The sequence below is a fragment of the Trachemys scripta genome, chromosome 5 (genome assembly GCF_013100865.1).
Source record: "Trachemys scripta elegans isolate TJP31775 chromosome 5, CAS_Tse_1.0, whole genome shotgun sequence".
Classification (NCBI taxonomy): domain Eukaryota; kingdom Metazoa; phylum Chordata; order Testudines; family Emydidae; genus Trachemys; species Trachemys scripta.
The window spans coordinates 23,404,002-23,415,245 of NC_048302.1; the positions used below are offsets into that span (position 1 = coordinate 23,404,002).

The 11,244-nt window shown below is 43.9% G+C and overlaps 1 protein-coding gene across 1 annotated transcript; it reads left to right on the plus strand.

Moving 5' to 3' along the window:
• The first annotated feature begins 504 nt into the window (after positions 1-504).
• Positions 505-9,916, plus strand: LOC117878496 (17-beta-hydroxysteroid dehydrogenase 13-like). The gene is made up of 7 exons (XM_034772725.1): positions 505-831; positions 2,725-2,832; positions 4,175-4,306; positions 4,493-4,599; positions 5,500-5,637; positions 5,929-6,045; positions 9,459-9,916. Exons 1-7 carry the CDS (start codon positions 622-624, stop codon positions 9,553-9,555), a joined length of 909 nt encoding a protein of 302 aa, XP_034628616.1. The 5' UTR covers positions 505-621; the 3' UTR covers positions 9,556-9,916.
• The last annotated feature ends 1,328 nt before the right edge of the window (positions 9,917-11,244 follow it).

Here is an 11,244-nt window from a genome sequence, read left to right on the forward strand (position 1 = left end):
ATCAAAGTCTGTAAGTACATAGATGGGGAACAGAAATTTGATAATAGACGGATCTTCAGTTTAGCAGAGAAAGCTAGACAAATTCAAACTCAAAATCATATTTAACAGTAAGGGAATTAACCACTGGAAAATTTACAGAGGGCTGTAGTGGATTCAGAAATTTTAAAATCAAGATTGGATGGTTTTCTAAAAGATATGCTCTGGTGTAAACAGTTAATTCTGAGATAGTTCTATGCCTTGTGTTATACAGGAGGGCAGACTAGATGATCACTGTGGTCCTTTCGGGCTTTATAATCTATTAATCTGAATCCCACAAGGTCATGTATCAGCAGACACATGAAAATAAAGACAATCTTATTTGTTAGACATATTCCAGGCAGGTTTCAGCCCTGTCCTAATTATCTGTCTCTTGTTGAATAGGTTGAATGTCATTGATTTGGCAGTGAGGTAGTTAATTTTACAGATACAGCAGACACCTTTTCTCGGTGTCACATGCACATAAACAGCATTTTTTCCCGTCCTGTCTCCAGTGGAGAAGCATTTCCTGGTCTCTGAAAAATAAATAACCGACATTGTTTTAAATAGCGACTAAGGGTCAAAGTACTGAAAGTCTGTAGAAAAATGAATCTCTTTATGGAGCTTTTGTTGCTTTTACCTATAATAATTTACTCCTACATAGAGGCTTTTGTGAAGCTTTTCATTCCTGTGAAGAGGAAGTCTGTCAGTGGAGAGCTTGTTCTCATTACCGGTGCTGGTCATGGAATTGGGAGAGAAACAGCCTATGAATTTGCCAATCGACAAAGCAGATTGGTTCTATGGGACATCAATAAGGTAATGCAGTAAACTTTATCTCCAGTACCATCCCACCCTGAAATTATTGTCTTTTATCTGAAAGAGGAGGTTAGATTAAAACTTATCTATATACTATACATGTAACTCTTCTGCCTGGTAGTGTTGGCAGCAATAAAGGATGGGCTCAGTATCTAGGGGACCCTCTTAACAATACTAAATACAAGTGACTTGAGCCCCCACCCAACTCTGGGCTAACAGGGCTGGAGCTCTCAGCTGGCAGGGACCCGGAGCTCTCAGCCTCTTCAGGAAGTAGGGGCACCTGGAGCGCTCAGCCCCCATGGGTGGCGGTGGCACCCCAAGCTTCAAGCCACCAGACCCAGAGTTCTCAGGTGCCATGGGTGGCGGGGGCCCCGGAGCACCCAGCAGCTGCGGGTGGTGGGGGCTCCCAGTTGCCAGCCCCAGAGCTCTCAGGCACTGCGGGCAGCAGGGACCCCAGAGCTCTGAGCTGCCATGGGTGGTGGAGACCCCAGAGCAGTCAGCTGCTGCAGGCGGTGGGGACCCAGGAGCTCTGAGCCACTGGGGCTGAAGCAGGGGCCCCAGAGCTGTCAGCCACGGCAGCAACCGGTGCTGGACCCCTCCCCTGTCCCACAGTGGGGCTTGGGATCTCTCCCCCGCCACAAGGCTCAGCCTTCAGTCATCCCCCGTCAGCATCCCCATTATTTTTAGTAAAAATCACAGACAGGTCACGGGCTTCCGTGAATTTTTGTTTATTGCCCGCAACCTGTCGGTTATTTTTAGTAAAAATAACTGTGACAAAATCTTAACCTTAACCATAAGCAAACACCTGCCACACAGTACATTGGGCAGCGTCCTTTGCCTCAGTTTCCCACCTTGCGGTGTGAAAGTCTTACAAATGAGTGTTCTTTTAACACACTTTAGTCCTTTCCCCCCACTTGCATTCGTTGTCCGAGGTCAGTAACATTCCCCAGAATCCTGGTTTGCATTTGGGTTGGTTCACCTCCCACGCCAGAAAATGGATGAGCAATGCCTCTGCCGCTGCCGGATTTACTGCCATTGCTGGCCGCTTGCTGCTGCTTCTTCCACTGCTTGCTACTGCTGCTATATCTGCCACCACTCGCTGCTTGCTACTGCACTGTCACTGTTTGCACCTCTGGGATGCCATGTTCTAAGGTTCTGCCACTTGAATACTAAAGGGAATTTTAACCCCCCAAAGCCAAAATCAATCATTTTGGCAAAGCAGTTCTGTCTGCTGAATACCTAGGCAGAGTAGGTGAGACACAATGATCCTGGAGTCTTTACCCACAGTTCATCGCTAGATGGCAGGGGAGAGTTCATTCAGACCCTGGCTTACATCCACATTCACACAAGTGCTCAACATCCACATTTGCCTCTAATGGTAGTCAGAGCACTGATTGGTATGCTGTGTATAAGTAGAATGAGGATTTTGTGCCCCTTTAAAAGACTTTATGCTGTGGTTCACATAAATATTCACTTAAGTGGAATTGTAGTCAACATACCTGTTTGTTCCGTTTTCTTTTAATGGGACACCATGATCTTGACATCTAGTCAATTTGGTGGAAGGGGGGGATTAAAGTATTTTCAGTTTCTACATCTGCCCCTGCATCCCTTAGACAATTTTGATGGTTCTACAACCATATTTCCTGTTTTTAAAATGTTTTCCATTGCTGTATGGCATCAATGGAGAGAGAGCTATTTAACAACAACAACAACAACAACAAAATACGCCCCCAGTCTTGCAAACTTTTAGGCCTGATCTGTACTTAAAACTTAGGTCTACATAGCTACAGTGCTTAGGGGTGTGAAAAATAAGAGGACCGACTGGTGCCCTAATAATAGGATCCAGTCCAGGCACCTCTGAGAAACTGTGATTTTCCCCTTTTTCATTTATAGCATGGCATTGAGGAAACAGCTGCAGAGTGCAGAAGGCTGGGGGCCACAGCTCATGCTTTTGTGGTGGACTGCAGTAAAAAGGAGGAAATCTACAGTGCTGCAGAGAAGGTAAGACTGCAATGTGCATGTCTCAGCTTCAGTGAAGATTGGGGAACAGACGCGCAGGGTACCTGTGATGTTTTGGTGATCCCCCAGACCTGTAAGGGGTTCCATCACCACCTTCCTTGCAACTCTGTGGGCTTTTGTGCTGTGCAGCTATGGTTCAGATTCCTGACAACAATAGCCAGTGCACAAGCATAAGGTCTTACGCTGGCTTCTGTGACACCAGAGCTCTTTCAGTCCCAAGTACCCCGAGGTCCATCCTCCCCGATTTCTTCACTACTAGACACACAAACTTTTCCCTTCTGCCTCCGGAGGCATGAAACCAGACACCAGCTTACTTTGGCACACTCTACAGTTTACACACCAGGGACCTGCTTGGGGTGAAAATAAACAAAATGTTTATTTAACAGAATAAACACAGATTCAAAGATGAAATAGTAAGGGAGAGCAAATGTATACAAGTTACACAGAAACTAAACATACAGAGACAGTCTCAGGGCTTTATACTTCCATAGTAGATAAAATCCCTTTCCTAACACAAGTTCCCTATTGTCTCTGAACAGTTTTCCAGCGTACCTCCTAGTCTGGATATGTGTGTCATAATGGCCATCAAGTTCAGAGCATCACCTGCTTTCATAAAAGACCTCACTCAATATGCTTTTATAGTACAATAATACAGTATGCATTCTACTGATCATTTGGGAGGTTTAAACCTTCCGTTCTCCCCTTGGGGTATGTGGCCCCTGTTTATCACAGTACCACATTCACCTCATTCAGATAATTAATAAAATCTCACTTTTCCCACCAACTTCTGCAGGAGGAGTTAACCAATAATTAAAAGAGAAAGTGTCCATTCTAATGCTCTTCTTTATGTTTCCTCTTTGACATCATGCCTTTTCTGAATCTGCCCCTTGGATTGTAAACTCTTTGGAGTAGGGACCATCATTTTTTTAATATCTAGTCCAGTATTAACAACGCTGTGGGCAATTAAACATAGAATTTTGTATTAAAAGCACTATAATTCTACAGATGAGTTAAACTAATTTGGGTAACTTTCAGTATCTTTTGAATCTAGTTTTTCAGAGCTCTGTAATTAATACTGGAGATTGATTTATATTATAGCCCCAAATCTGCAATGAGCTCCCTGGGGTGGACTTAGAATTTGCATAATTTCCTCTGATGAATCTGAATTCTTTTGGTGATTTTTCTTCTCTGCAAAAAGCAAGGTTCTACAATAGGCTGAGGTTCAAAAGTTAAAACCAACTAAACTAGTTGGTATAACACTGTCAACTCTACAATTCCTAGCTCTGCATGTAACTATGTATTTAAATTCTTCAATTTTTAAAAGGTGAAAAAAGACATTGGAGATGTTACCATCTTGGTAAATAATGCAGGAGTGATTACAACTGCCGATCTGCTCTCAACTCAGGACCATCAGATACAAAAAATGTTCGAGGTCAACATTCTCGCTCATTACTGGGTAAATGTCACTAGAGTGTCAGTGTGTTAAGTTTAATAAAATGTATTTTTAAACTATTTAAAGACAATAAATACTTTAGTTTTAAAATACACTAAACAGTGACCTACATAGAAAATACATTTCTCTCTTGATTGCTCTGTTGCTGTCTGTCACACACACTTTTTCTTTCTTTTAACTATTTTCAAGACTACAAAAGCATTTCTGCCAGCAATGCTGAACAACAACCATGGCCATATTGTCACTGTTGCTTCAGCAGCTGGTCATTTGGCAGCTTCTTTCATGGTGACTTACAGGTATGTGATTTTAAATTTCAATCTCCTTCACCATTTTTTAATTTTTGTTTCCCACTGACTAACAAGGGCTGTCCTTACAACCGACACCAAAGATAACTATTCCAGTTCTAAGAGATACTTCTTGTAGAAGTAAGTGCTCATGTACAAAATGTGTACATATTACCTTAAGAGCATCCCCGTACCAGAAGGTAAGGGGCTCCCTGGTATCTAGCAGTGAGTTTCAGCTGGCTTTTGACCAGCTCAGTGTACCCCAACTCCCTATTGTTATAATCTGTATTTAAAAGGTTTCAAGTGATATGTCACTGGAAAACTAATAATTCACTGATCATTAATACTCTTGCCTAATATATGTGCAGTCAACCCACAAAGGATTATGCAGATGTGCTGAAATTAGAACTAAAATGTGTTTAAACCAGCTACGTCAAGGGGAGTTGATAAACAGGTTTTCTCCAGCCAATGGGAAATTGAGGCACGGAGAGGTGAAATGACTTGTCTGAGGTCATGTAGCAGGCCAGTGGCAGCTCTGCAGCCCAGACCAGTACTCTAGCCACTAGGCCACACTGCCTCTTGAGAATAAAATCTCGAGAAGGAAAACTTGGTAAGATGACGTTACTGAGCCAGCTGATCCTACTTGAAAGCCTACTGATGGATTGTATAGACAGTGACAGAGGGTCCTGTGGCACCTTTAAGACTAACAGAAGTATTGCTCCCAATACTTCTGTTAGTCTTAAAGGTGCCACAGGACCCTCTGTTGCTTTTTACAGATTCAGACTAACACGGCTACCCCTCTGATACTTGTATAGACAGTGGAGCTGCATGGCAGATAATTTTCTGCCTATGTCAAAAGTAACTGGGATTGGGAACTGTTTTTCAGCCGGATCATTTGTAATTCTCTTTCAGTTCAAGCAAGTTTGCTGCAGTTGGATTTCATAAAGCCCTAACACAAGAACTTTCTGCACTGGGAAAGGATGGAATAAAAACATCATGCCTTTGTCCTGTTTTTACACATACTGGATTTGTCAAAAATCCAAGTATAAGGTAAGATTTGAAGACCATTGAACAGTGGGAATCTCAAGTCCCTGCCCTTAGCAGTGTCTTTTCTGAATATTACAGTTTACTCATTTCCAGGTTTGGTGCTCAGTTCAATTATGTAAAAATGAAGATAATCAATACATAGTATCTCAGCTCCATAATGTCAGTTAACTCACCTAGTAGTGATATTTGTACTATCTTGATTCATCAATATTTAAAGCATCCTAGTTTGAATTTATTGACCCTAATGATTCCATGATATTCAGTCCTACTTTTAACATGTGCCTTTCGTTTCAGATTCATGAAAGTTTTGGAGCCAGAGAAGGTGGCAAATAAACTGCTAGAGGGGATATTGACCAACCAGAAAATGATTTTTGTTCCATCATTTCTGAAGATACATCTAATATTGGAAAAGTATGTACAGGAAATATTAGAAAACAAACTCGAGTTATAACTATTTCTTAATGTGCAAACGTCTAGATTTTTTTTCTCTTGAAGTTTTGTTTCAGAAAAACACTCATTTTACTACAGTGGAACCAAATCAGTAAAAGAAAGTATGGTGGGGTGGTAAGCCATTTGAATAAGTGATCAATAGAAAACGAAGCCACCCCATCTTCATTGATAAGTATGTTGATGTCAGATAGTTGTTATCCTCCTGTGACAGCAAATATCTGCACCAGAAAATGTTTTACAAAAAATATATAGTAAGATAGTAGTCTTCAGATATGCTAAGGGCTGTCTTAAAGAGGTGGATGATCAATTGTTCTCCATGTGCACTGAGGGTAAGGAAATAAATAGTCAACTTAATCTCCAGCAAGGGAGATTTAGGTTAGATATTATGGAAAGCTTTCAAACTATAAGGTTAGTCAAATATTAGAATAGGTTACAAAAGGAGGTTGTGAAATCCCCATCATTGGAACAGGTTAGGCAGACTTCTGTCATGAATGGTCTAGGTGTACGTGATCCTACCTCAGCATGGGGAGATGGAAAAATGACCACTTAAGACCTCCTCCAGCACTACATTACTATTATTCACTGTTTTAAAATATAACCATAGCACTGTCACAAAATAGTTTAAGTCAGGACAGTGTCTCTCTCTGTGATGGTACTAATAGCTCTTGCACAAAAAATGGTTAGTTGAGTCCCCTTCTCATTGGCTCTGAGGGGCCCCTTTTGCAGTGGAACCTATGGTTATAAGTGCACGGAGGGACAGATTTGTGGTTAGAGGTGTTAGGGGATATGCAGGGGAAGATGCACTTTCTGCAGAGCATGGTGTCGCCACTCTGCCTCAGTGAGCAGAACGTGAAGCAAGGGCATCTTGGGCGAAGGTCAGAAGTGGGGCCAAAGATCCTGCTGCGTCACAATCTTCCTGACCAACATTTCAACCTTCCAGGCCATCAGTCTCATAAAGGCTAAAGTAGCTTCTGCGAAATGGCTCCAAAACAGCTCCACAGCCTAGGAAGCAGGCTTTTTCCCCTATACCTCCCTGTACAAGGGTTAACCAGGACTCGACCCTCTCCAGGGCAGCTGGGAGCCACACCGGCTCACTACATACAGTTACTGTTCGGGGAATTAGTCTGTCCGCGGGGGTCTTCCTCGGCAGCCCTTGCGGTAACTGAAATAAACAATGTAAGCCCAGGCCTGGGTCAGGGCAGGCAACAATGCTGAGTTAGGAGCTCAGGCCCTCAAGCAGGGCTGAGCAGTAGCAGTACAGACAATAGCAATAGGCCCAAGCCTCCTCAGGCCTGGGAGAGGGGGGAGACTGCCACCCACCGGTTGGGTGGCAGGGGGGACGCAGGCCCTCCCACTCCACTGCGTCCCAGCCCGGGGCCCTAGCAGCAGCAGAAAACCCGCTGCATAGTCAGTGGGGATCCTGGCCGCAACACACTGTCATGGGCTCTGGCAGTGCTGCAGCCAGACAGGGGTCGACTGTCCCCGGGCTACTTCCACACTCCCCCTCGGGTAGTACCTGGGTCAGGGTGTTGTCCTCTGGGGGGTCCAGCACCATAGGTTCTTCTGGACAGCGAGCGCAGGGCAGGCCGGCAACTCCTCCAGGTAGCGGGCACAGGGCAGGCCCAGCCAGTCCTGGCGGCTGCCTTGGGCCTCAGAGTTTTCCCAGTCACAAGCTAGGCTGCAGGCGTCTGGCCTCTCCGGCGGCTGGGGCCTGACTGAACTCTGAGGGCGAGCCTTTATACTTCCAGGCTGCCACCTGACCCTCTGAGGGGTGGGCTCTGAGCTCCCTAGCTCCACCCACTCCGGCCTCCGGATGGGCTCCTCCTTTTCCGGGGTGGCAGGGAGCCACACCGCCTCACTACACTCCCCTTGCACTTCTGCCCAACACCCAACCTAGTTACAAGATTTGCCCCAGAGTGCAAATCCAGCACCAGGTACTGCATGTCAAATTAGCTAATTTGAATAACATTTCCAATTAACCATTTCATTGTTTGATGAAACACCGCTGACAGTAGAGCACGGGATCCTTAACAAACTGATGTCACACTCCACAGAAAAAGTCTTTGGCTACATCTACTTTTAAAATGCCACAGTAGCACAGGTGCCATTGTGCTGCTGCTGTAGCACTTCAGTGTAGACACTTATTACAGTGAGGGGAGAGGTTCTCCCATTGGCTTAGATAATCCACCTCCGCAAGAGGTGATAGCTAAATTGACGGAAGAATTCTTCCATCAACCTAGCGCTGTCAACCCTGGACGTTAGGTCAGCTTACCTATGTCTCTCAAATGCAGATTTTTCACACTCCTGAGAGACTTAGCTATGCTGATGTTATTTTTGGCTAGATGTGTCCACAAACATTTGATTTGACAAATTGTAACTTTTTGTTAGGCTTTGTCCACAGAAACACAAACTTGGAGGCAAACTGGGGTGTGACACAACCCTGCTGGACCCTGCTGACGTGCATTAACAGTTCATTAATGTGCTGTGATTAGTCCCGTTTCAAAAAGGACTAGATTGTTGGCTCATTTTTACAATTTTAGATTTATGAGCTAAAAGCCCTCATTATATTGAGTAATAAGAGAGCTAACATGGCTAAAATGTGCATGTGGTGGCGGGGACAGACAGAGTTACAAACGTTTGGCAGCTGTACAGGAAGGTTATTATTAGATAAGTTTCAAAGGTGGCTTATAAAATGACCCACATAATTGCAAAGTTTCTGAAGCCTTGAGAATTCAGGGTTTAGGGTCCCGCCAAAGCCGCTAACAGCTATTGAGATAACCTAAATCAAGATTATTTTCAAAATGAAATTACTTACGTTATTTTCTTGGGACCCAATAGTAACCGGACACGCAAAAACCCATGGGAGGAACGCTAGAGGGAGGAAACTTCACCTGACACTCTTCCTGTAGCTGCCACCAAATCATAATAAGAGGGTGTGAGGGTTTGCTGCCCTGTGGGAGAAAGAGGGCATCCAGTATACAAATCCTTCAGCAGAAGCACAAGAGCATCCCTGGGGCTCCAGCAATGGAGCCATGTCGCCACGGAATGCTGCACAGGCAGTAGCCCTTGGAATCCCCACGAAGGGAGGCAGATTGTGGTGGAATGGGGCTGCACTCTAGGAGTAACATATCTTAGGGCTATTTAATTCTTTGGACATATTCTCCACAAGGGGGAAGTTATTTGCATATATCCAGCTTCCCCTGGCCCTCCCACTCTGGCCCCAGGCCAGCATCTCCTCTTACCCATTATCCCCCTTTCCTACAGCAGGAGGGAGTCCAACAAACAGAAGTTCCATGGATCCTGGGGAGATGATCCCACACAGTTTTAAAGTTTCTAATCATTATTTCAATTAAATGTTTCAATCTCTCTTCCAGGATTCTTCCAGAGCATGCCTTGGCAGCAGTGTACAAGCTGCAGAATATTCAATTTGATGCAGTTGTTGGATACAGAAACAGGGTCATAAGTGATTAGGTCATCGCCCTCCCCCTCAAACCACACAGGCTGCAGATTGTTCATGTTTTGAGTTCAGATCAATTATTCAGTGTTTTGATTCATTCAGAGAAAAAATGGAAGACCCAGCACTTTCCAACTGCCTTCCCACAACACAACACTTGATAAAGTCACAGCAACACTGCTCTGAACAGCAATGAATTTCTGTAGGTACCTGGCTGGCTGAGTTCCTGTTACAATGATTATTTTAATGCTTCTGGCATTTGCTAGTATTGTGTAATTAACTGAATATGTTAGGGTGCCAAGAGCTTTAGGTAGAAATCTTTTTATGATTCTAAATCTAAATAAATAAATAAAATAGACACATACACAAATCCCGTGTGCATGGCAACAGACTATGCGGTAGCGGTGGAAAATGCAGTCCTTCAGACTGAATGTTGCTTAATTTTGTTGGCACCCAGATATCATGGTGATCTTATCTATTCTGTAAAGGTTCTTATACCACACTCGTCACCATAGTATCTGAGCACCTAAGTCATTCGTTGAGTAACATGACTGCCACATGGGGGAGAAGCACATGTACTGGAGTGTCTTGTTTTGGGAGAGGGTTGTGGGTTTTTTAGCTGGAGGAAGGGGGGATATTTTTAAAACTATGCATGTTGTTACATATTTATGTTAGAGAAGGTAAGGTCAAAGAAATGTGCCTTGGTCTTGGAGCAAACAGCGGTGAGGTTTGCAGTGGTCCTTACTTCCAGGGGGAGTTCATTTCACAGTCTCAGACCAGCCCCAAAGAAAGTTCTGTCTCCTGCATGGACAAGCTTTACCCTTATTGTAGAGTGGTCCATTGTGCAGAGGAATGTAGTTGTCTACATATCCTGGGCTCAAGCTGTGAAGCACCTTGAAGATAAGAACTGGGACCTTGGACTTAATTCGAAATTCTGTGGGAAGTCAGTGTAGAGAGCAAACGACAGGTTTGATGTGCTCACAGTAGCCTATGTTTCTGAGGAGATGCAATGAAGTGTTTTGTATTAGTTGGAGTTTCCTAAGCACATGAATTACTGAGGCCATGCTGTACATGTACCCTTGCCACTCCTTATCACCATCTACTCCTCTTCCTCTCTGCTTCCATCCTCTCCCATCAAAAGAAGGAAGTATTGTCTCGGCAGTATTCCATGTCTCCTTGAGAACTGTAGAGAGACTCAAAGGAGCTGCTGGGGAAAAGGATGCTACAGTGAGTCCAGAATTCCTCTCTGCATCAGATGGAGATCCTTGCTGATTGTTACATATCAGATTTCAGTAAGAATCAATTGTTTGAGCGCAAACTAGGAAGTCACCTGCAAACAGTCATTGAGTCCATGAATGATTTTGGCCACACACCTGTGTAGAAGGGGAAAATGAGAAATCTGGTACTGTACTGCTTCAGATCACACACATTTTGATGTTTCACTGTTAGCTGTTTTAGATAGAGACTCATATCTTTGTTTCTTGCATAGAGCCGAACACTTGGCTAAAACAAAAATCATAATTCAGGTGTAACTCACACTGTCAAAGCATGACACTTTGTCTCAGTCCAGTGGTTGGAGCAAAGAACTTTATGGAACTAATCCTTCAGCTTCAGAGGTTGAGGTTCATGGTTTTACATTGAGATATCAGAAGTTCAGTCCACACAGTTGATTTACTCAGGGGCTGACATACAAGCATGCACTGGGT